The sequence below is a fragment of the Cornus florida genome, unplaced genomic scaffold (assembly GCF_030987335.1).
Source record: "Cornus florida cultivar Cherokee Brave unplaced genomic scaffold, ASM3098733v1 CherokeeBrave_3.0.0_Hap2_Chr01, whole genome shotgun sequence".
Lineage (NCBI taxonomy): Eukaryota > Viridiplantae > Streptophyta > Magnoliopsida > Cornales > Cornaceae > Cornus > Cornus florida.
This window is the reverse complement of record NW_026775571.1, coordinates 33,445,012-33,471,012: the sequence shown is the minus strand read 5'-3', so window position 1 is coordinate 33,471,012 and position 26,001 is coordinate 33,445,012. Positions and strand designations below refer to the sequence as shown.

At 39.6% G+C, this 26,001-nt stretch overlaps 2 protein-coding genes and 1 pseudogene across 2 annotated transcripts; 2 read left to right on the top strand and 1 right to left on the bottom strand.

Moving 5' to 3' along the window:
• Positions 1-2,794: 2,794 nt before the first annotated feature.
• Positions 2,795-4,069, bottom strand: LOC132293473 (peroxidase 40-like; annotated as a pseudogene).
• Positions 4,070-8,749: 4,680 nt separating this feature from the next.
• On the top strand, positions 8,750-9,247 carry LOC132270616 (uncharacterized). Its single transcript, XM_059771796.1, has one exon. It carries the CDS (start codon positions 8,750-8,752, stop codon positions 9,245-9,247), a length of 498 nt encoding a protein of 165 aa, XP_059627779.1.
• Positions 9,248-17,516: 8,269 nt separating this feature from the next.
• LOC132270609 (uncharacterized) lies at positions 17,517-18,761 on the top strand. Its single transcript, XM_059771783.1, has 2 exons — positions 17,517-18,290; positions 18,414-18,761. Exons 1-2 carry the CDS (start codon positions 17,517-17,519, stop codon positions 18,759-18,761), a joined length of 1,122 nt encoding a protein of 373 aa, XP_059627766.1.
• Positions 18,762-26,001: the final 7,240 nt, after the last annotated feature.

Genomic DNA, 26,001 nt, shown 5'->3' with positions numbered 1-26,001 from the left:
ATCATATCATGTATTTTCCCATCTTGCCTCCCTTGAGGCGAAGTTTCTCTTAAAGCATAGGGAAAAGGAGCTTTTGGCTCATGAGACTTTGCAACTTGAGGAAATGATGAAGGAAGTTGAGTGTTCCAATTCAAAACATCTTCATCCAATGAGATAGGAGTAGAATTGGGAATTGCATGGGTCACAACTTTTGGTTGCACCGATTCACCATCTTCCTTTGGTAATTCGACCATATTGGCCACTTGTTTCCCACTTCTCAAAGTAGTGATTGCTTGCACATGAACTTAGGAAGAACACCCCGATGTAGGGTTTGCTTCCACACACAATTGGACTTTTAGGTTCCTCTCGGGTTGACTAGGTAACTTACCAACCTCCCTTGCATTCAATGCATTAGCTATGGTCCCAATTTGGGATTCAAGCTTTGATATAGATTGAGAGTGGGAATGCAACAAGTTGGTACTCATTTCTAAGCTACCCAAAGCTACCAAAACCTTATCTTCAAATGTAGGATTGCTAGATAGTGCATGAGGATGATGAAAATTTAATTGAGAATCATTCATTTGAGGATGTGGGAAGTGATTAGTTCTTTGATGAGATGAAGAAGAGACAAATCCTTGAGAACCCATACTTCTTTTATGAGGAGGAATGTACTTTCTTTGATAAGGACTTGAATTTTCATTCCACATTGGAACATAAGCACTTGAGTAGGGATGAGCAAATGTAGCATTGACTTGTTCAACATGTTCACTAAACACATGTCCATGGGGAGAATTGGAAGTAGTATGAAGAACACTCGAACATGTCATGCAAGGTTCATTAGAATTAGAGGTATGACGAAAGGGAAATGAATTGTTAGCCGGTTTTTGATTTGACAAGAATTGATCAAATTTTTGGGAAAGAGTTTTAATCTCGGCTACAATTTCCAATGGGCTCTCTATTTGACACACTTGTAATTCCTTCTTCTTTTCTTTTGAAACATGGTCAAACTTAGAAGCATAGTATTTTTGCAAAGAATTTTCGCTCATTTTTTCAAAAAGGTTCCAAATGTCATATTTATGTTTTCCAAAATATGATCCTCCACACGATGTATCAACGATGTCCTTATGAATGTCGGATAGGCTCTCATAGAAATATTGAACCACTTGCCATTTCGGAATGCCATGATGAGGGCACTTGCTTAGCAAATCATTCAACCTTTCCCAAGCCTCATGTAACCACTCCCCTTTCCTTTGTGAAAATTCTTTAATAGAAGCACGCATTGTATTAGTCAAACTTACGGGGTAAATTTTTTTAAAAAATTCATTTTGCATTTGTGCCCAAGATGTTATTGAATTTTCCCTCAAAGTGTTGAACAATACTTTGCTTTATTTTTAAGTGTGAAAGGGAAGAGAAGTAGTCTAAGAGCTTCCTCCGGGACATTCATGTACCTCACGGTGGAACATATTTCAAAGAATTCATTAAGATGCTTATATGGTTCCTCTTCATCTAAGCCATAAAAGAGTGGACACATTTGAATGGTCTTGGGCTTAATTTCATATTGGTTGGCCTCAAAGTTAGGCAAGACAATGCAACTAGGTGCATGATTTGCATGGAGATTATAATAATCACGAAGGACCATTGGAGGAATTGGAGCTTGAACTCCGGGACCTTGTTGGTTAAGAGGAGGGTTTTGCATGAAACGTGGGTCTAAGTACCCAAGGTTACCCTCTAGGCTCTCAATGGAAATGTCTAGAATGAACAATATGACATGGTCTATGCAAAACTACAATTGACACACTAATCAAAACAAGCACTCCTCCTTCGCAACAAGTCAATGATCAACAAGCTTCCTCCACATACAATGATCCCATACTCCCATGCTTTAACAAAAAATGATGCAATGACAAGAAAAATGCCTCCACGCGGGCTCACGATTTAACTACAAATGAAATGCAATGCCTCCACGCGGGCTCATGATTTAACTAAGAGATTAAGTCAAGAAAGTCTCACAAAGGTCCTATAGCACTTCAACTCCAAATTTATAGCTTAACTTAGGCCCTGTTTGGTATCTGTTTTGCTTCATGTGTTTCTGTTGCAGGCCTGCTACAGTAATAATTTTTTAGCCCAAAACATGTTTGGTTTGATCTACTTTGTTACCAATAGTGTCAAAACAAATTCAATTTTTGGGCCAAAAATTAAAACACCATTTTGGTGTTTTACCGTATTTTAGGTACTGTTGGCCCAAATAATCACTGTATCGGAGGAAGTAAAAACACTCACTTAAACCAGACTTGCAACACGTATATAAACCAAACTTAAAACATTTCAGTCATTTTCTAGGGTTCTTAGAGAGCTCGAGCGGAGGCGATTTTGGGGCAATTGTGCTGTGTGTGCTTGTTTGGCTGAAATCCACCAAACCGACTACCGATCTTTGCTTTTTTGTTGTCTTCGTAGAAGAACAAGGCAGGAATCAGAGAATCTGAAGCGATTGTGGCTCGAAAATGGGTCATCGATTAAGATGATTTTTGCCGGACATTCTTTGGGGTCTGGTGTCATCGCCTTCTTGACGACGATCGTGGTGAACCACGGTGACTTACTCGGCGGTGGGGTCTGGTGTCGCCGCCTTCTTGACGATGATCATGGTGAACCACGGTGACCTGCTCGGCGGGGTTTCGAGGAGTCATGTGCGATGTTATGTGATTGCACATCGCTCAATTTAGCTGTGAAGTATGCTGATGTTATAGACTCTGTGATCTTGCAGGTGAGGAATTTGAATGCCCCCAATTTGATTTGGTTTTTCTGGTTTCAATTTGTTGAATCAATCAAATGAGAAGTTATTATGAAATTGGTTTTATTGTGTTTATATTTGCTTGTAAATGTATATTTTTGAGTTATTTGATTCAATTGCTTCTGGTTCCTGATAAAATTCATTGCGTATTTGCAACGTATTTGCTCCATTCACAAGAGCCTGATCAGATGGAAGTAATCCCTCCCCAGAAATTAGGTTAACATAGTACTGGTTATCAAATGTTGATGGGGTCACCAGGTCAAGATGTGCCAGCGTTGTGTTGCTATCTGTTTCTGAGCATAGTTGCTGGAGAGAGGTAAGAAAGGCCACATCAATGTCTGGGCCATTTGAGTCTCTATTGCTATTACCCTTTTGCCGAGAGCTAAATGTTGAGCATCGAGCTTTCCCCATTGTGTGTGCACCTCCCAAAGAGAAAGAAAGAATGTTTTCTCAGCATCCAAACATGCATGTTCTGGATAAAAAATAAAGAAATCAAGCTACCTGAGAGGGTAACGACATCAGCAAGCATGAGACCGACATTTCTGAACTTGGTGATGAGTCTTAGGACGTCCGAATTGGGGCCTGAAATGTTGTTGTTGGCTACTGTTTTGCTTGCTGTCAAACTGTCCCTCCTTCCCACTTCCACTTGTCAGCCTGGGCCACCTGATTGAGGAATTAGAATGCAAATTAGTACACCACCACACTAGTACTACTTGTTCACAATTGTTAGAGAGAACCAGTGTATTGATCACTAACACACACAACACATATATACTAGAACAATAGAGTCTCTTGCTGCAATTGCAAGAATATCAGCACAAGAGACAGTTTCAGGATAAACTGACTCGAGATCAGACTTGATCGTATCGATCACTTCAAACCCTCTCAGTAAATTCAAGTTTGGTGTAGTAGTTTTCTCCCCAACCAGATTTCCCATGTCATCTAACAACACTGATGCATCACATCCCTGCAACCAAACTTGTGTTCATTAATATTAAACTATATAAGCTAAAAACATATATAGAACAAAAAATTTGAAACATGACATGCATTAACAAAGCAATCGTGGGAATGAAGTCGAAGCAGAGAAGCGGCCATTCTAGGGTCTTGGGACACTGCCCTTTCCACCAAAGAGAAGATGATGGGCTCAGCCTCTAGGCAACTATCTTGATACACACCCAATTGTAATACAACAGTAACAGCACCGTCGGCGCATGCTTCATTGGAGATGTTAGGCAAGTTTGCCATGGTGATTGAGAACTTGAGTATGAGTAAACAGAAATAAGCCAAGTAAAAGGCCATTTTTGTATGCTTAACAATGTTAATTAGCCTTGGATAGTTGGGAACTTTATATCGATAAGCTTGGAGGAGTTAAGAGAGTGAGTGAGTGAGTGGACGATGAAATATGTACAAAAATAGTGGGTAAGTAAAGAGGGCATAGTCAAGGCTTGGAATAGTTCAATTCATGATGATGGACATGCAGAATCTACATTTATTCACCTAATGCCATGTGCTTCTTCATGCTTTTTGAATCTTTCAAATTTCATATTGTTGTGACACAGAGAGAGCCCTTAATTAAGACATTAGCGTCAATTACGCCAGAAGGAGTTTTGGACCCTAAACCTACCTCTCTTTCTCTTGCTTAACACTTTTCCTTGCCATGAAAATAACAATGTACTAGAAACTTAATCTTAATTAAGACATTAGTGTCAATAACACTTTTCCTTGGAAGTGGGTATGTGATCTCAATTTGGGATTGCTAGCTTCTTTCATTTGATAGGTTTCTTTGGAGGTTGTTTAGTAACCTCAAAATACAGTTGTGAACCACAAGAAGTTCAAGGAAATGAGTTCATGTGGTTGGATGATTTCTTGGTAATTATACATGTGCAGTAGCACGAAGGGGTTTATTCTTTGTGTTGAAGGGGTCTATGTATTTCAACTCTTTAAATGCTCAGGATAATTCATATGTTCTATGTACTTCATAATTTTGGATAATATGAATGTTGAGGCTTTTTTTTAACCATTTTTTTTTTCTTTTTGTACATTAGCTAATTAGCCTAGCACTAATATAAATAGACATATTCATTTACATACAAAATAAAAAGAAGAAGTTAGTTCCAGTATTTTTCTAACCTGACCATGTTAGTTTTAGGAAAACGTTCATCCGTTAGATCTCTTGTTCAAGAAAAGCTATAGGCTGTGGTCCTGTGGACAATGAGTTGTGTTTGGTTTGTTAAGCTGATTTTGAGTGTTGCATTAATGGTTGTTGAGCAACCGATAGATATATAATTTGGTGGAAAGTGATGATTATTAAGCATATTTTATTGAATAATTGATTAATATTATTGAGTAACTGTTTAAGAGAAAGTAAGAGAGAGTGTATGCACATATGATGGAAAAAAACTTATTTGACCTAGCTGATATGTTGTTTATGTCTTGAAAGTACCTACATTTCACCATCAGTACATAAATTTGGTGGAGTTACTCCAATGTAATGAACTGACCATGCCAACTTAATCTTACCCAGGATGATTTTTTGCCAAGAACACCCACTCCCTTGGAAGATGTCTTTAAATCAATGTTCTGGTTAACTGTCTTTCATTTTTTAATTTTTATTTTGTTTTCTTTCCCTATGGTATCACAGAGATTGTTTTCTTTCCCTCCTCAAAGTGATGGTGAAAACGATGAGATTTTTGAGCATGTGCCTCCGGTCCAGCTTCGAGAAATGGATCAGTTGCGTAATACTATTGCTGACCGAATCTGAAATTCTCTTGGGTACACTTGATAGAGTGATGGTATGTTTTTTCTTTTATATGTAATATATTTGTTACTATTGTGGGCTTGTAATATTTATATATGTAATATATATCATTTTTGTTGTTACTATTACTTGCTACTATTATTGTTAATATATTTCAACTTAAATGCTACCATTGCAGATATGAAGTGTGTTGATGCTCTCTTGAAGGTGACTTGTGCTGTTATGAAGATGATGTGTCGTTGCCATTGTCATCTACTTTATGAACATATTATCAATTTTTAGTCCCAACTATGTATTGATACTGCTTTGTTCCAAACATTTTATGTAGAACTTAAACTTGTTTAATTTGTTGGTTGAATATTTAAGCACTTGTAAATGGAATACACTCTATTCCACTTATGCTTGCAATTTGATTTGTTTTTATTTTGAATGTGTTGGACTATACAGGTAATAGGATAACAAAATTGAAGTAGGTTATTGCAAACAACTTATAAATAGGTTTTTGCAAAAAAATTTAGGGCCTTTATAGCCACTTATTATATAGTTATATATGGAAAAAATATAGATAATATTTGAATTATTAAAATGTATTTTTATATAAATTCACCATTGCATAAAATGTGACATTGAGTTCAAGTTTGGATTATATATATATATGTTTATGTGTTCAAATTTCTCCATATCCATTAAAAATATGATGATTATTTATATAGAAATAAATTTATAAATATACTTAAAATTTATAAAAAAAACAAATTAAAAACAATGATAACCAAACATGTTTTTTATTTTTGTTTTATTTTTTTTGACAACAGTTGGAGTAACCAAACATGTTTTGTTTTCAAAATTCTTGAAACGCATGACCTACCAAACATGTTTTGCATATTTCTGTTTTTGACATTTCAACAACAAAACATCGTTCCCAAACGTGCTTCCGATTTTGTTCTAAAACACTCTTACAGCAAAAATATTGTTTCTGTTTTAGCCAAAAACAAAACGCCTAAAACAAAACGCATGCCAAACAGGCCCTTAGTAATTTTTTTTTATTTTAGCTTTTTCCTTTGTTTTGCTTAGCTCCTTTGCTTGATTGCTCCTTTGTTTGGCTTCTCTTCAACTCAATGCAGCTAGTCAAGTATGAACAAACACAATAAGTAATCAAATGAAAAATAAAAATAGAGTAAAAACATGATCAAAAGAGTACTAATCCTAATTGATTTCCACAAATTCGACATTGCCAATCAAATTAATCAATCGATCAATCAATCCATCGATCAATCAATCCTTCAATCCCCGGCAACGGCGCCAAAAACTGGCCGGTTCCGTCGCACTACGGTCAAGTTTGGAGAGTGTTCATTAAGGCGAGAGCCAAGTTTTACATTTATAAAGCCACTACTACCTTCACTAAAAATATAGTTAGGGCGAGTAGGGATCGTCCCAAGGGATTGTGTGTTTGTGCTAGGTCGAATTGCGTTGTGGAATTGCAACTAGGGTTAGTAGGTCAAATGATCAAACAAATGGTTGGTTGGTTGGTTGATTACACTAGAGAGCAACTAAATTGAACTAAGTATGAATGCAATAAAAAGTAAGTAAAAGAGATAGACAGAGGTCTTGGGGTTTAGAGGTCACCACCAAGCAATGCATTTCTATACCATTCACAAGTGACTAATGAGGGTAAGGTGTGTTGCAACATTTGTGTGTGTGTGATTGGTTGATTCAACAAGCAAGGATGACCAATTGAGCATGTATTATCTAAACATCATGTGAAAGGCACAATAGATCAAAACAAGTCATTAATCCTTTCATTAAGCTCACAATCCAAATACACCACAAGGTTAGAGATATATGCTATTTTCATCCAAAAGCATGGAACATCAAACAACAAGCATGGATTGTCCTCCCATTTATCATCTACACTACAACTACACGACTAGCATGAAATTAAACTAAGAAGAGGCACAACCCATCAAGAAATAAGTATGAACCATCAATTGAACTACAATAGCATTCCATTAAGCACTATGTCTTGACAATCTCTAGATCTATAGTATCAATACACATAGACATGCATCAATAACACAAGAGATAGAGACAAGCACATGAACATCTATTCTAGCATACATAGACATATGGATAGAATAAAATGAACAATTGGAAGCATTAAACCATACAAATCATTGAATAAACAAGATCTATATAAATTAAAGTGTCAAAACAAGTGCTACAACACTAATCCCTCAATAATACACAAGATTAAGGTAAAGAAAGCATGTTTGGGGCTAACTCTAGCCCCAAGAGGATGTCTAGCCACTCATGGTGATGCTCCTCCAACCCTCAAGGGCAAGCTCCATGGATGAAATCTGCTCCTTGGAAGATGAAAGGGCTCCAATGGTGTCTCTAGCCTTCTCCTCCTTTTCTTCTACACTAAGAATTGCCTCCTCCTAATTGTATCTCTAATGTGTGTCTTTTCTCAAAAAGTGCATCATATTCCTTTTATAGGTAGGTCAAGTGACACACCAAATGAGATAGGGTCGTGCACCCAATACTCTCTAATGATTGGAGAGAGGACAACTTTAGTGAGCTGGGATTTTAACTTTTTCGCATTGGAGGAAGTTCGATCGATCGAACCTTGTACTTGGATCGATTGAACTGGGCTGAGATCTATCGAACTAAGGCTGGATCAATCCAACTGGGCTACGCTTTTTAGATAAGGACAAGTCTGAGATATTTTGGAGATATTTTTAGGAAAAGGACAAAAGTGGTAGGTGGGTGGACAGCTGTGGATAAGATCAATCATTTGAATGAGGACAAAAGTGTTCAATCGATCGAAGGATGGTGTTGGATCGATCGAACTTTGGGCTTTCTGTTTTGGGTCAAGGTTTGGATCTATCTTAAAATGCTGAGATCGATCCATATTGGATTGATCAAACCTTCATCTCTGATCGATCGAGAATCTTGAATGACCACCTTTCTTCCTTTTTGCTTCTTTCTTTCTCCACTTTGCTCATTTCTTTGTCCAATCCCAGAATTGCTCCATTTAAGCTCTTATTTGGCTGAGTTAGCTTATTTTCGGGATAAGTGCCTGAAAATGGAATTAACACGAAATTAATCTAAAACGGTAAAGTAAGATAGATAAAGGTTCTAGAATACCTAAGCTTAACGGGTTTAAATACGCACTTTTCAGTGCTCATCAGTTGGTTATAGTTAATGGACCTTTTGTTCCAATGAAAGTTGTTGACTTAAGAAGAGTCCCTAAAACTGAAGTTGAATGGGACACCGAGGATTATAAACTTATTTCCTTAAATGTTAAAGCCAAAGTTAATCTAAATTGTGCCATAAGTCCTAGTGAATACAATAGAGTCTCTACTTGTACCACAGCTAAAGAAATCTGGGATAAACTTCAGATTACTTATGAAGGGACATCACAGGTTAAGGAATCCAAAATTGACATTCTTATGCATCAATCTGAATTGTTTCGTATGAATGAAAATGTGTCTATTAGTGCAATGTTTGTGAGATTTACTGACATTATAAATGGTTTAAAGCATCTTGGTAGAACTATTACTAACTCTGATCTTGCAAGGAAAATTCCAAGAAGCTTACCTGAAAAATGGGATGCAAAAGCGACAGCAATTAAAGAGACTCACAATCTCAACACACTTCAGTTGGACGAACTTCTTGGCTCTCTTCTTACATGGGAGATCACCCTAAAAGATAGATAGAGAGATCATCATCGAAAGACAGAAATTACTCTCAAAGCCTCTCAAATAGAAAAGGAAGTTGCCGACAACGAAAGTGAAAATGATGATCTAGCTCTTATCACTCAATCCTTCAAAAGATTTCTTCATAGGAAGAAAATCAACAAGGGAAGATTCAAAAAAGGTGAATCATCCAATGAACAAAGCAAACGAGACAACCCTACCTGTTTTCATTGTGGAAAACCAGGACACTTTAAAGCTGATTGTCATGTTTATAAATAGGAGAAGAAAAAGAGAAGAGCAATACAAGCCACTTGGGAAGATAATGATTCAAACGGCCCCAAAAGCGATGAGGAAAAGGCTATTCTCTGTCTCATGGCAAACACGGATGAGGTAAACTCTAATCTCGACTCTTTATCTGAATGTGAAATGTCTTATGATGATTTGGTTGATGCTTATAATGGTCTACTTGATGGTTTTAAAGAATTGCATGATGAACTAGGTAAAATGGTTAAAAAATGTGCTTCTTAAATAAAAGAAAAACTTTTCATTAAATACAAACTTCAAACTCTTCAAAATGAAAATAATTACTTGAAAAAGGAATGTACACTACTTAAAAAATTAGCATCACATGACCTCATTTCTGAAAATGAATCCTTGAAATTAATCATTAAAGACCAAATTGATGGTTTAGCAAAGTTTACTCAAGGTACAAAATATCTAGAACTTATGCTAGGAGCTCAAAGAAGTATCTTTAATAAAAATGGATTAGGATATGATCATTTTGACAAAAAAGCATGCCTATTGAAAAAGAGAGAGCCTTTGGTGAATGAAAATGTAAAAAGTAAAAACAAAAATTCTAGATGCAACTATTATAAAAGAATGGGTCATCTTATTCAAGATTGCTCAAAGAGAAGACCGAGAATCATATAGAAATAGGTTCCTAAAGGAACATATGTGCCTCTAGTTAACTCTTACGAACCCAACAACATTTGGGTACCAAGTGAAGACTATTTGAAATCTCTTTTGTAGGATGGTTTAAAGGCCTCCACATCTTCTAAGGACAAATGGTTTCTAGATAGCGAATATTCAAGACATATAACGGGTGATCACTCAAAATTCTCTTCTCTAGAAGCAAACAACGGAGGAAGTTTCACATTTGGAAACAATTCTAAAGGCAAGGTGATTGGCATTGGAATCATAGGTATTTCTTCTTCCTTGTCTATTGAAAATATTTTGCTTGTTGAAGGTTTAAAGCATAATCTATTTAGTGTTGGTCAACTTTGTGATAATGGATTTGATATGACTTTTAAAACGGATAAGTGTATCATTAAATGACGGGTGATCACTCAAAATTCTTTCATCCAAGGACAATCTAGATGTTTTGATGATAACAAATCATTAATGGTGTTTAAGGACTAATGTTTACATTGAGTGTTATAGATTTTTCACATTCAAAGGATGACCTCAATGAAGATCATAAAGTCAATTCCAAGTATTCCATTACTCAAGATCACATCTATGGAAAGCAAATGAGACAAAAGGAACATGAAGTTGCAAAAAAGCAAATGCAAAGTCCATCTAAAGATAGTTTGAACTACAATGAGTAAGAAAACAACTCAAAGAAAAGAAGAAAACAAGTCTACCTGAAAGCGTACACCGTAATGACCCGGTAATTTTCTTCATTTTCCTTCTTTGGTGATTTTCTTTTTTTGGTCTTTTTCCTATTTTTGTCTTTCCCTATTTCGTCTTTTTCCCTTTTATCATTTTTCCAGCATAACCTCACTTTTTGTGATCGGATTTGATTCCGGTTTTGCATGCATCCATGATATTTGAATTCTATAATATTTGTATTTTCACTTTTGTAGAAAAGCATGCTAATTGCCTTCTTTTTTCGTAAAGGGCATGGATGCATACTTTATTGTAATTATTCTTAATTTTTTGGGTTTTAGTGTAATTATGTAAAGTAATTATTTTTCGTTTTAGGGACCTTTTAGCAATTTAATTTGGAAGATATTTTCAAAAAGGATCTTTTTGCAATTTTAGGAAAGTGTGACAAGTGTCACACACTCATGGTGCCACTTGCTAGCATTGGGGTGGAGTGACTTGAAAGCATAATGTCTTGACATTTGGAGGGTGGAGATTCACCTACTTGTTGGCATGGATGGTTGACAAGTATAGGCTTGATATTAAATCTTAGAAGATTACTTAAATTCATGACAAGTGTAGGTCTCACCTTTAGTCTTGCAAGTGTGTGTGAGAGAGGTAGTACAAGAGCACCTAGTGAGTGGAGAATCCCACCATTTTTAACTTAGGGTTTTCATTTCATTTTATGTCATTCATCTTATTCATTTTACTTGCTCTCATAAACCCTAACCTATCCACCATTAGAGAAAAGCTTGGTTAAGAGCTTGTTCCCTCTTTTTGGCTTCCTTCCATTCACCTTAGACCATAAACTTTAGGAGACAAAAGTTTCCTCTCACTCTCCTCTTCAAAAACCCTAGACTTGTTTTCCATTTTGAACTTGGTTGCTTGGATTATAGAGATTCAATTCTCTATTGAGGTAGGGGTGGTAGTATGTTTATGCTTTAAGTGTTTTATAATCTTTTGGAGTTTATTATATATTGTGTACATGCTTTTAATATGATAGTCTTACATATTATAGGAAACCCTCACTTCTTGACTTAGGGTTTATTGATTTAAGCATATATGATATGTATATAGCATGTGTAGAAAGATTATATGATTTAGTAGAATGCTAAATTCTAGTAATTTCACATGTGGTAGTAATATAGAACTCTAGTAGAACTACTAATACTATATACAATTTCTATTGACTTGAATTGTTATAATTATGGTAGCGATAATTCCATAATCTTGTTGATGATTAATTGTAATTTATTTTAGAAGCTTAATACTATAATGTTATAATCTAGTATATAAAGCTTATTGTTGAGGCATGGTTTAAATTGACAAGTTGGTGATATTGTTTTGCACATTATATCATGATGAGTACTTGTCATTTATTATGCCATTCTAGACTTGGAACCCTAAGACATGGTTTGTGTGGTTTCAAAATACTTGTGCATGGAAAGTGGTGTATATGCCTTAATATTTATGTATAAGTTATGAACTTGTTATATTTTGGATTCTCTTGGGACATTGTTATAAGTGACATGGCTAGAGTTTGGCTCTAGTGCGGGAGGTATGAGTTCTCCCCGTTTATAGTGCGCACTAGGGTGGTATTCCCAGCGGGTTAATGCCCGAAATAACCATTTAGGTCTTGGCTTTATTTCGAGATTTGATGTCCAAGTATTCCACTAATTGATTTCGCTTTCTTTTCCAAGTTGACAACCAATGTTTAATTGTGACTTGTGATTTTGGTTATTGGTGAATTAATGTTGTTAAGTACATTGATATTGTTATTGTGTTATGATGGAATCATTGCATTAGCTTAAGATGATCCCTTAGAATACCTTGAATATAGACATTAAGTGGAATGCTCCCTTGTGTTCGTCTATATTAATCTTGCAATGATGTTGAGACTTTAGGGTATACGCATATGCTTCTTCCTACGAGTAACTTGATTACTCACCCTAGTGGTTTGGGTTGTTTTACAGGCAAGGAGACTATGTTCTTGGATGTTCATCATCCTTAGAAGCTTATGAGCAATTTGAAGTATTTTTGTATATTGACATGCAAGTGTTTAGCATGCTTTACTTTTGATGTCATATTTTGTATACCATGGGTTTATGGTATTTTAAAAGCTAATGTAGCTTTCTTGATGTGTAATGATACTGAAGTACTTACTTTTGATACTATAAGCATGTATGTAATGAGGCCAATGGCCAGGCATGTTTATTTTAGCACTTGTATCTATTTGGTATCAACTTTTGCTACAAAAACGTATTTTAATCTACTTTGGAGGTTTAGCATATGAAAATCTTGCAATTGATATGTATGAGGTCATGGGCCATTGTTTTACATTCAAATATGCATATAAAGTTTGTTGACATGTTCACATACTCTAATCTCATTGAAAATCAATTTTAAACCTTTATTTTTTAAACAAATCATCATAGGATTCAAGGCATGGGTTGAACCTTAACACCTTTGGCATATAACAGGCCTTATTACAGCTTTTTGAGGTGTTTTGGTCGACCGATGGCAATTGGAAACTTCATTGCACAGTAAAAACCCATTTTTAGTAGCCATTTTCACTGTTCAGGGCCATTTCGGTCGACCGATGGCCTATTTCGGTAGACCGATGCCTCAATTCAGTCTACTAAACCAAAGAACCCTTAAAATCATGTTTTCAAAAAATATTCTGTCCATTTTGGTCGACCGAAGTAGCTTGTTCTTGCACAGCTTCTTTGTTAAGTTTCAGCACTGAAGCTCCAACTTCAAAAAGGCATAACTCCTTCATTTCTAATCCAAATGGGGTGATTCTTGAGCCTAAACTCAAGGATTTTGAGTCAGATTTCCAATGGTATCAATACCATTCTCAGATTCAAAACACAGTGAGAGATATTAATATTTTAGTGAAGTAGTATCAGTTTTCACTTAAACCGGGAAAGGGCATTTTGTGGGATTCTTGGCCAAAGTTCTTAGAACCTCTTGGAATGTTAGGAAATGATTAGATTATGTTTTATTCACCTTGTTTGACTTGTTTAGAGTCAATTTACTCTTTTTATTTATGAATTGACCATTATACCCCTTTGTTAACGGATTTTGCCCGTTTTGACTCTAGTTTCCTCTTTCTTTCTCTTTACTTCTGTGACCTCATGGAATGTCACATCGGTGTCTTAGGGGTGACTCCTATCTCTAGAGACCTTGGTTTATATTTTTCTTCCTCATTTCAGACCCCGTTACCGGGTTGACTTTCGGTTCATCACTGACGCATCGGGTTGCAAAACTTGGGCCGTCACATACACGATCATGGATAAAGCATAAAGAAAGGGCTAGATAGGATAGTGAGTGTTTAGGATTCAATGTCAAAGTATTTATGAATCCATTTGAAGCTTATCTCTATAGGACCATGCATATCATATCATCATCCATATGCTCCTATATCCATTAACAATAGACTATGCACTTCATTCATATACAATTGACATATGGAGTCTTTGCTGAAAAGTGAGTTAGTTCAAGCTTGCATAAGTATTGAAGAACTCATCACTTATGCTAGAAATTCTAAGACCATACATATCAATCATATAATTCATATCGGTCAACAATTAAGGCATGAGAAGCCTTCATTACCATGAGTTGGTAGCGTCCATTAGGACCCCAGAATGCGCATCATGAAAAACTGTGTTTTTAGCTAAGTGTGAAAAATATATTTTTGAAATAATGATTATTTCAAAATAATTTTTCCCGGTAATAACTCTTTATACTTTAATTAGCCTAAATTGATTTTATCAGAATTTTTGACCAAGTCTACATTGGTCTACATAAGGATTCATTTTTACCAAAACTGTCGGAAATCCAAATTTGTACTAAAACTGAATTTGTACATTTTGATTTTGTTAGATTTCAATTTCTAGTATTTCAATTTACTTAAATGTTTTCAATGGAAATAAGGTATGTGCAGATGTCCTATAGAAAAACTGTCTCATCTGTTAAATATAGAACAATTTCTGAAGCAGCAGTTCCATTTCGGCGGACCGAAATGGAGAGGCAAAATGAATCGGTCGACCGATTCTAACAAAGAGTTTTGATCAAAGGAGGAAGGTATTTTGGACGACCAAAACAAAAGGTAAATCATTTTGGTCTACCGAAATAAAGAGTGATAGCCAACCTTAAGCCCTTTCGGACGACCGAAACACAATGGTGTTTCATTTCGGTCGACCAAACCTGTGAAGATTCAAACTTGAATGACTATTTTTCCTTTAACCCCATGCACAACAGCTATGTTTTTGAATTAGCTCATCAAAACTCTATAAATAGAGCTGGGGACTTCGGGATTAAGTGTTGCTTCTATAGAGAAACATCATATAGCATCCAAAGAGCTTTTGTTCTTCACTCATATCATACTCTCTCATCCCATATCATTCATAGAGTATTGAGCTTCAGTCTATTCATATATATACTCTAGACTGAGCTGAAAGTTGTGAGCTAATATTTTTATATCAATCTTTGAGAGATATATTTGTATGCAACCAATCTGATCTTCAATTTGTAATGGCTGGTGTGGCCCAAGGAAGAAGAAGCAAGCTAGTTTCATATTTGTAAAGGTTAGTGTGACCCAAAGAAAGACTAAGAGATGTTGTCTCTTAGCAAGGTGAAGCAAGGAGTTACTTCATATAAAGGTTTGCTCTCCACCCGTAAGGAGGTGCCATAGTGGATTGGAAAGTCTCAAGAGGGGTCTTGAGCCGAGGAGTAGGAGTTTCCGAACCTTGCTAAAATTGCCGTGTGAATGTTTGTAATCTCTCTTCCCTTATCTCCTTTACATTTATGCTATTAATTGTTCATATTTAGATCTTGATAATTGCATAATTGTTAGAAGGGTTTAGTAGAATTTGCAAATCCGAAAATTGGCCATTGTTTGCCAAATACTCTATTCACCCCCCTCTAGAGTCTATACTTGGGCAACATTTTGTGCTCCTAGAAGTGGTAATGTATATACCTTACTCCTAGTTGAACTTCATGATCAAGATGTTAAATGTTTTATGTCATCTAATGAACATAGTTGGTTATGGCATAGAAGGTTAGGTCATGCTAGCATGGATTTAATCTCAAGATTGTCTAAAAATGAATTAGTCAAAGGTCTTCCAAAGACAAATTTTTCAAAAGACAAACCTTATAGTGCTTGCCAAATAGGTAAGCAAGTCAAGTCTTCCTTCAAAAGGAAAAAGGTGTGGAGGGAAAAAATTCACACTAATCGCAAAACAACACGTGGCGACAAAAGGCAACCCACAGAGAGGCTAAAAAAACTGGAAGCCCATAATGAGACATAAGCCCAGCGAAGGAAGGCCTACTTAAAACAGAGGCAGAATAAACAAGCCTAATTCTGACAAGGCCCAAACTCCATAACACCCACAATAATGTCAAATGCACGATCTGTAGGCATGAATTACCCACGTTTGGGAATAAAAGCCAAGAAACGGCTCCATGTAAATTCTTAAGCTAAAAAACATTTATAAATAGAGCCTGAACAAAGGTAAAAGGCATGAGACTCTGAATACTATTACTATCTCAAAGATTTACTTGCTCCATTCTTAATTTTTTCTGTGTGCTTTCCGTAGTCGATCCCTTTAAGTGTTTGGGTGTAAAAAATTGCACCCACACTTTGGCGCCGTCTGTGGGACCTTCAATACAAAAAGTTTGTTCCCTTTCTATTGCATACAGCATCACTCTAGAATGGCAACAGAGCCAGACACTGTTCAACCGCAACAGCAGGAGACCATGCAGAAGATACGCGAAGAGATGTAAGCGCAACTGGACATCCTGTGGCAAGCAAATAAAGCCAGCACTGAGCAAATCAATATGCTAAGGCAGGCTCAAGAAACCAGCGTGGCAGAGAAAATGAAAGACTCTGAGGCAACGTTCGGCGGAATGAATAGCCAAACGACCCTTGGCCCGAACGTCAGAATGAAGATCCCCCCATGGAGCCAGGTGATGATAATCCACCCCACCAACAGAAGGCTCCACACCAACCCAATGAAATGCTGGAGGACATCCATGATGCCGCAAGTCAGTCACGCAACTTAGAGAACTCTAATATTGGGGGGCCTCAAATCACCAAAGCCCATCCATCAGATGACGCGGATTTAGGTAGAAAAGAAGTGTGGACCCCAGCAGCTGGTCAGCCATCTTCGGGGAATGACTTTATCGCCAGGCTCCGGAAAGAAATGGAAGAACGAATCAAAGGGCTGAAGGCCCAAACACCCGAAGGCATGGCGAGAGAATTTACTGCATCAATAGTAAAAACCCCTTTCACAGATGAGATAGAACAGGTTGCAAGACCCAATAAATTCACGATGCCCAAGTTCATCAAATTCAATGGGATTGGAGATCCCCTCCAGCACCTCAACCACTATACTCAGGAAATAACACTAGAGGCTCACAATGATCTATTCATGTGCAAAATATTTCCATCCAGCCTGACGGGGGTGGCCCTAGAGTGGTTCAAGAATCGCCCGTGCAAATCGATCCCAAACTTTGAATCACTATGCGTCATGTTCTTGGCCAGTTTTGTGGAAATAAAAAATAGAAGAAAACCATTGCTAGTCTCTTTACGATTCGGCAAATGAAGGGAGAAGGCCTGCAAACCTTCCTCACCTGATTCAACATGGAGTCTTCGGGCATACCAGATTGTAATCAAGACACAGCCATAGAAGCATTCCAGATAGCCATGGTGCAGGGCTCACATTTTCATTCTTCTCTGGTGAAGAAGACCCCAACTAACATGTCAAAGCTGAATTCACGGGCACAAAACTACATCAGACTTGAAGAAAATGAAGTAACTAGGCAGCAGAGAGCGACACTGGTCACAGTAGAGAATCGACCGAAGGAGCGATCGAGCACCCCGGGGGCCCATCGGAAACCCCCGACTATTGAGGGACGAGCCCCTGAAAAAAAATCTCGAACAACTGAAAGGGTCACGCCGCTCAAAGTAACACTGGCCAGACTGTACCATGAGACCAAGGCAAGAAACATCTTCCAGATCCCACCGCCAATCAAACAGCCAATGGAGCAAAGAGACCAGAATAAATACTGTGCATTCCACAGTAATTTTGGCCACCTGACTAATGATTGTAGGAGCTTGAGAAGACAGGTGGAAGCGTTAATAGCCAAGGGTGAGTTAACTAAATACTTGATTACCCCAGGGCAGCAAAGGCAGCAAGATCGAGCTCGGGCAATTCCAATAGCCGTGATAGAGAGCCATCCTGTCCGGGTAATTAACACAATTCATGGCCGTCCGGAAGAAGACAAGCAATCAGGAAATTCCTACAGGATCCAACTCAAACCTGCCCATAAGCTGCGAAGGATTGGGGAAATCAATACCGTCGACTGCAAACCCAATCCAGCACAAGTTTCTTTTCCTAAAGGGGATCTCAGAAGGGTACAACACCCACACGAAGACCTATTAGTAATTAGTCTGCTAGTGGCCAACTGTCTGGTCAGACGAGTACTGATTGACCCCCGCAGTAAAGCTAATATCATGACAAAGTGAACGTTCGATCAGTTAAAATTGGCTGCAGACCAGATTCGTCCCATTAAAAGTCCTTTGGTAGGATTTGATGGAAGAAGAGTGGAGCCTACAGGTGTGATCACGCTATCAGTCACTGCTACTAAAAGATCTCTAAAAGAGAACTTCGTGATTGTGGATATTCACCCGACCTACAATTTGCTAATGGGTCAAGGATGGATCCACCGCATGGAAGGAGTCCCATTAACCCTGCACCAAGTCATGAGATGCATAAGCCCGAATGGTCAAGAGGTCATCGATATCTTGGGGGACCAGGTCACAGCAAAGAAGTGCTACCACACGACGGTTTATCCTTCCGAAAAAGATAAGAAATTGCTAAAATAGCAATTACCGAGCTCTTCCCCTCCAAAAGAAATAGAGGAACCGGAAGAAAAGCATCTTACTGTAGAACCCCTAGAAGCCATGCAGATAGTCGCAGGGGACGAGCGCAAGCTGACCTACATAGGGACTCTCCAGTCAGTTCAGGAGAAGGAGGAACTGACAGAAATCCTAAGGAAGAACGTAGACATCTTTGCTTGGAATCACTAGGAACTGCCTAGAATTGACCCACGGACGGCCTGTCACAGCCTGAACGTGGACCCCAGCCACCATCTAGTAAAACAAAAGCAAAGAAGGTTTGCCCCCGAAAGGAATAAAATCATTGCCGAAGAAGTCAATCGACTTTTAGAAACAGGGTTCATCAAAGAAATCCAGTATCCTCAATGGTTGTCAAACGTGGTGGTTATCCAGAAAAAGAATGGTAAATGGCGAGTATGCATTGACTTTACCAACCTGAACAGAGCATGCCCAAAAGATAGCTTCCCACTCCCCAAGATCGATCAGATGGTAGACGCCATGACCGGATATGAAAAACTGACTTTCCTTGATGCTTACTCGGGCTACAACCAAATCCCGATGAACCCTTCGGACGAAGAAAAGACTTCTTTCATCACCGAACGGGGGACCTATTGCTACAAGGTAATGCCCTTTGGGTTAAAAAATGTAGAAGCAACTTATCAAAAGCTAATCAACAAAATGTTCGAAGAACAGATCGGCCGAACAGTCGAAGCTTACATAGACGATATGGTGGTGAAAAGCAAAGTTAAGAAAGATCATCGGCAACACTTATAGGATGTGTTTGATACTCTCAGGAAACATAGAATGATGTTAATCCCAGTAAAATATTCATTCGGAGTATCCTCGGGACAGTTCCTCGGTCACCTGGTGAGTAAAAGGGGAATAGAGGCAAGTCCCACTCAGTTGGCAAAATTACTACAGAGTCAAGAGCCCCGAACCGTGAGGGAAGTCCAAATCTTCACCGGGAGAGTAGCGACTCTTAGCCGCTTTATATCCAGACTATCAGACAAGTGTAAACCATTCTTCGACGCAATCAAAGCCAAAAAAGGAGATATCTGGGGGGCAGAGCAGAGAGAAGCTCTCGTGAAACTCAAGGAGTTCATGACAAGTCCCCTAATTTTATCTGCTCCAGAACCCAAAGAGCCGTTGTACCTTTACTTAGCAGTATCTCAGTCAGCAACCAGCTCAGCCTTAGTAAGAGAAGTGGGAAAGAAGCAACACCCGGTTTTTTATTCCAGCAAGGCCATAGCCAACGCAGAAAGCCGGTACTCAATGGCAGAAAAGATCATCCTTGCTTTAGTTCAAGCTAAAAGGAAACTCTGACACTATTTTGAGGCGCATCAGATAGTAGTTCCCACGATACATCCTATCAAAGCAATTCTTAGTAAACCAGAAATCTCAAGTCGGATCACCAAATGGGCAATTGAATTAAGCTCCTTTGACATCCGGTACGAATCGCGCACTAACAAAAAGGGGCAAGTGGTTACGGATTTTCTCTTGGACATTAACCCAGGGGAAGAACAGCAAACTACGGAAGAGCCTTGCTGGGAATTATACGTCGATGGTTCTTTGAGTCAAAACGGAGCCAGAGCAGGAGTAGAGATAAGAACCCCTGAGGGGACCAGAATCCAACAGTCAGTCCGACTAGAGTTCTCAGTCGCAAACAACGAAGCTGAATATGAGGCACTACTGGTAGGGCTCAGATTGGCCAAGGAACTCCAAGTAAAGCACCTCAAAGCCTATAGCGATTCACAGCTCATCACAAGGTAGGTGACGGGAGAGTACACCACCAGGGAGTGCAAAATGAATGCATACCGAGAAGAAGTTGAAAAAATGACAAAGTACTTTGATACAATCAAATTTCAGCAGATCCCTAGGGAAGAAAACCCGATAGCTAATCATTTGGCGAATGTAGCAGCCCTAGCGGATGAGTCACTCACCAGAGTCGTCCCTATTAATGTCCTAGAAACACCAAGCATCATAAGGGGAGTGCAGGTATTGGTCATCCTATGGGAACCGAGCTGGATAGATCCGATATTGGTTTACCTTGAGAGACGAGAACTCCCCAATTGTAAGGAAGCAACCCGGTAGCTAAGGATGAAAGCTGCCAAATATTTTGTGGTAGGAGGACAGCTCTTCAGATGATCGCATTCCGGACCCTACCTCAAGTGTCTGACCCCAACAGAGTCCCGAGAAGTTCTAAAACAGAACATGAAGGGGAGTGCGGGAATCATTCTGGGGGCAGGTCGTTGGCTCATAAAGCTCTCTCTCAAGGTTATTTCTGGCCCTTCATGGCAAGAGAAGTAAAAGAATACTCTCGTAGATGCGACAAGTGTCAAAGGCATTCCCCCCTCGTCCATCTACCCCCGGAAAAAATACACTCCATGAGCAGCCCATGGCCGTTCGCACAATGGGGAATCGACGTGGTAGAACCCCTACCAATAGCGGCATCACAGAAAAGGTATGCCTTATTAGCCACTGATTATTTCACTTAATGGGTAGAAGTAGAGGCATATGCGAGTGTGACTAATGTCTAAGTGAAAAAATTCATTTGGAACAACCTGATATGTAGATTCGGAATCCCAAAATCCATCATCATGGATAACGAGCCGAATCTGGGTAATCAATACACTCAATGTTTCTTTGACAAGTACGATGTCAACCAGAAAATGTCAGCTGCATACCACCCCCAAGGCAATGGGCAAGCGGAGATAACCAACAGGACAATCTTTACCTGCATCAAAAAGAAGCTTGAAGATAAAAAAAAAGGGAAGTGGTTAGAAGAATTGCCAAATGTCCTATTGGCATACAGAACCACCCCGAGACGTCCCACTAGTGAAACCCCTTTCTCTCTAGCTTACGGCACCGAAGCCGTAATCCCCACCGAAGTGGTGGCTCCTACCATCCGAAGCTTAGCTTGGAACCATGAGTCAAATAATCAGCTTCTGGAACATATTCTGGATCTATTGGAAGAAAAAAGGGAAGCCACAGCCATCCGGCAAGCAGCCTACCAGCAGAAGATAACAAATAGTTATAACAAAAGTGTCAGAAGGAGAAGCTTCAATCCGGGAGATCTGGTGCTCCTGAAATCAGAAAAGTACATTACCAAATTGGAACCTAACTAGGAAGGGCCATACGGAATATCAGATGTGATTGGAAAAGGAGCTTACAGACTTCGACACTTGGATGGCACCGAAATAACCAAGTCGAGGAATACAATAAACCTAAAAAGGTTCTTTCAATAAATTAAATCGTACAGTGTTTTCTAGTACTCTACTTTTTGAATAAATAAAGTTGCTGACAGCCGTTTTTCAAATGCCCCACATCGAATAAAAACAAAACTTCTGACTATTATTTAAAATGGAATAATACGAGATCTAAACAGTGGAGGATGGTAGGCGACCTATAACGTGACCCACCATCAGGGGTCTCCAATTCGCACTTTTTATCTTTTACCTTACCACAAATAAGGTCTTATCACCTACAAGAAACGATGTCCCATATCACTCAAAAAGTGAAATCTAACCCTTTTCTTATAAGGATCCACACTTAAGTGCCTATCAGTGTGTGGGACCCATTGACAATGAGACCCCACTTACGACACTAAAGTGCCCCATTGTCAGAGGTCTCCATGCACTCCCCACATATTTTCCCCTTTTTTAGAAAGTACGGTCCCACATCGACAAAAAAGGAAAAGAATCCCTTATTATTATAATATAACCTGCCGGGTATACAATCAGCGGGTAAGGGCCCTAAATTACAAGGCCTATGGATAGTCCCAGCTCATTATCAGAGGGGGTTCGTAATGTAGGGTCTTCCCCGCTTTCTTTTGGGATAGGTCATATCTTTTCAAATCTCTACTTCACTTTAAATAGAAAATGGGTTTTCTATAAGACAAAAATCGTTTAAATTCTAAACGTCAGCAAGGGAACGCCTACACAAAGAAGGCCCAATAAAAAGGGGTTCAGCACGAGGACTTCCCACTCAAGACGGACTTACGAATGAGCTTGACCATATAAACCGCTCAAGTCCAAAAAAGCCGAACGGCCCCAAGAGCCGATCGCAAAATAGGCGAAGGCCCCAAGAGCCTAACGCCTGAACGGGCTTAACCAGATAAACCGCTCAAGTCCAAAAAAGCCGAACGGCCCCAAAAGCTGATCGTAAAATAGGCGAAGGCCCCAAGAGCCTAACGCCCGAACGGGCTTGACCGGATAAACAGCTCAAGTCCAAAAAAGCCGAACGGCCCCAAAAGCCGATCGCAAAATAGGCAAAGGCCCCAAGAGCCTAACGCCCGAACAGGCTTGACCTGATAAACCACTCAAGTCCAAAAAAGCCGAACGGCCCTAAGAGCCGATTGCAAAATAGGCGAAGGCCCCAAGAGCCTAACGCCCGAACGGGCTTGACCGGATAAACCGCTTAAGTCCAAAAAAACCGAACGGCCCCAAGAGCCGATCACAAAATAGGCGAAGGTCCCAAGAGCCTAACACCCGAATGGGTTTGACTGAATAAACCGCTCAAGTCCAAAAAAGCCGAACAGCCCCAAGAGCCGATCGCAAAATAGGCGAAGGCCTTAAGAGCCTAACGCCTGAACGGGCTTGACCGGATAAACCGCTCAAGTCCAAAAAAGCCGAACGCAAGAACCGATCGCAAAATAGGCAAAGGTTCCAAGAGCCTAACGCCCGAACGGGCTTGACCTGATAAACCGCTCAAGTCCAAAAAAGCTGAACGGCCCCAAGAGCTGATCGCAAAATAAGCAAAGGCCCCAAGAGCATAACGCCCGAACGGGCTTGACCGGATAAACCTCTCAAGTCCAAAAAAGTTGAACGGCCCCATGAGCCAATCGTAAAATAGGCAAAGGCCCCAAGAGCCTAACGCCTGAACAGGCTTGACCGGATAAGTCGCTCAAAACCAAAAAGGCCGAACGGCCCCAGGAGCTAATCCCTAAATAGGCAAAAAAAATACCTAACATTAATTACAAAGCAGACAAATACATAGAACCACAAACAATAATATAAGCAAAAGCAATCCCAAAGATTGTCAAAAGAAAACCTTCATGTTCTTACAAATAAGTGAGGGTTTTTACAAAAGAGGCAGGGCATACCCAACACCTCCAAAAAAAAAAAAAAAAAAGGGAAGCTACGCAGGACCACAATCAGGCACAGCTTCACCCTCTGTATTGAACCTCTGCGTAAACGCATCAACCAACTCTACTCTGGCAGGAACAGAAGAAGGGGTATCAAGCGACAAGGCAGGTAACCCCTGAGAACCTAAAGGGTAATGGAGAGGAGGCGGAACCTCACCAGACACCTCACCCTTCAGCAGAGCAGCAAACTCTGTCTCACTAGGGCCAGCCGAAGGCTCGGCGGACTCACCTACAACCAAGAGCCCCTATTCGGCGTCATGCTCGTCAGCATCACCATAATCTCTCTCCTTAGAAGGAAGCTGCCCCTGAGCAAAACCAAGCCTGAAGCCTTTGGCATAGCGGAGATTCGTAATCTGGGAAAAACGGTTAAACATCTCTAAATCCCCATCCTTGTAGGTTTGAATAAGAGAGTTTGCTTTCCCAAGCTGCAGGTCAAGCTCAGCAGCTTTGTCCTCATGCTCCTTAGCTCTTTTACCGAAATACTCAATCGACTTCAACTGCTGAGCTTTTTCCCTCTTCTCCTCGGCGAGAGAAGCCTCCAAAGCACTTACCCTCTTCTGAAGGGCAGCAGACTGGTTCGCATGAAGGGAATCAGCTGAGAGCTTCTTCATAAAAGCAAACATCAAGAAAGAGCTTTGCGCAAAAGCAACATAGAATTATAAAAAATAAAAAAATAAAAAAAAGAACAGAGGGAAGAGAAAAGATTACCTCCATTATGGATTTGGGAGCAAGGGACAACAGATCATCAACGCTCATCTGTTGTTGTAAAATTTCATCTTTGGGAGGCCACATCCCTCTAGCCAAACCCATCAACGTCTCCGGGTCTTCAGCTCCAGAGTCACCAATGGTGATGGGGGACCCATCAGACTTCATCATTTCGGGGAACCACTTCTCGGTACACCCCGAGAAATCACCCCCAGCGACATCAGCAGCGCCAGGAATTAAAGCACTTTTTCCTCCGAAGGCCCCAGCCATTCACTTGGGACGCTTCGAAGAAGAATCATCCTTCACTAATGGACACTTAGTCCCCGACTGGGCCCCTTTCTGCTTTTGAGAGGGAGAAAGCCTGCCCGCCTCGACAAGAAGGTTCTTCCTTTCTTGTAACAATTTAGCGGCTGCCTCCCTCTCCTTTTTCTTCATACGGGGTTTCGGAGGAGGAAGTTCCATCACTGATTGAGAGAGGGTAAGGGGGGCAGGCGATAAGATAGCCTCAGAGTCGAAAGTGTCAAGGTCAATGGGCTCTTCAGGATTTAAAGCAATTACTGGAGGATCTCTCGAGATCACCTCAAGAATAGAAGAGGAGAGAAGGGTCTTGGCAGAAGGAACGTCGCTCTAAACTCTTTCCTGTAAGTAGGCAAGACGACTATCTAAAAATTTCGAAGAGGAAAAGTCAGTTTTGTGACCTAGGAAGTCATATATACAACAAAAATGTTTTACGACGCAAACAAAGCAAGAAGACTCGCCCGAATCATCAAATGCGGGAACAGATGGGGCATGAAAGCTCGATCAGACGAATAAATCCCGAACGGAAGAAGACCGCCACGCCCCTCTGACCTTAACAATTTTGTATTTCCACTCTTTGTCAGAGGTATTAAGATGAGAGAAAAGAGTTCTACCCGGTCTAGAGTGAAGGTGAAACCTATCCTTACCTCCCTTCAACCTATCAAGCGAGTACCAAAATAGAAGGTCGGCAAGATTCAAGGTTAAACCTTGAACCCTGTTCAAAGCAAGAAGACGGGAGAAAATACGGAAGAAATTAGGGTTAACCTGAAGAGGAGCCAAATTCAACACCGACAAAACCCGAAGATAAAAAGGGTTCAAGGGGAATCGAAAGGCGGGAAAATGCAAAGCCGAGAAAAGCATTTCACCCTCCTCCAAACCCTCACCTATACTAAAGTTTAAATCATGGTCATACTCCTCAAGGGTAACATCAGAAGGAACACGATTCTTCTTTCTTAACTGAGAAAACGAAAAGAACTTCCTTTCTACAACATCTGCAAGGAGGACTATGGGACCCTCAGCATAATCGCTCAGACTCGCCGCCACAGTTCCCGACCCAGAATCAGACATGTGAACACTATGAGT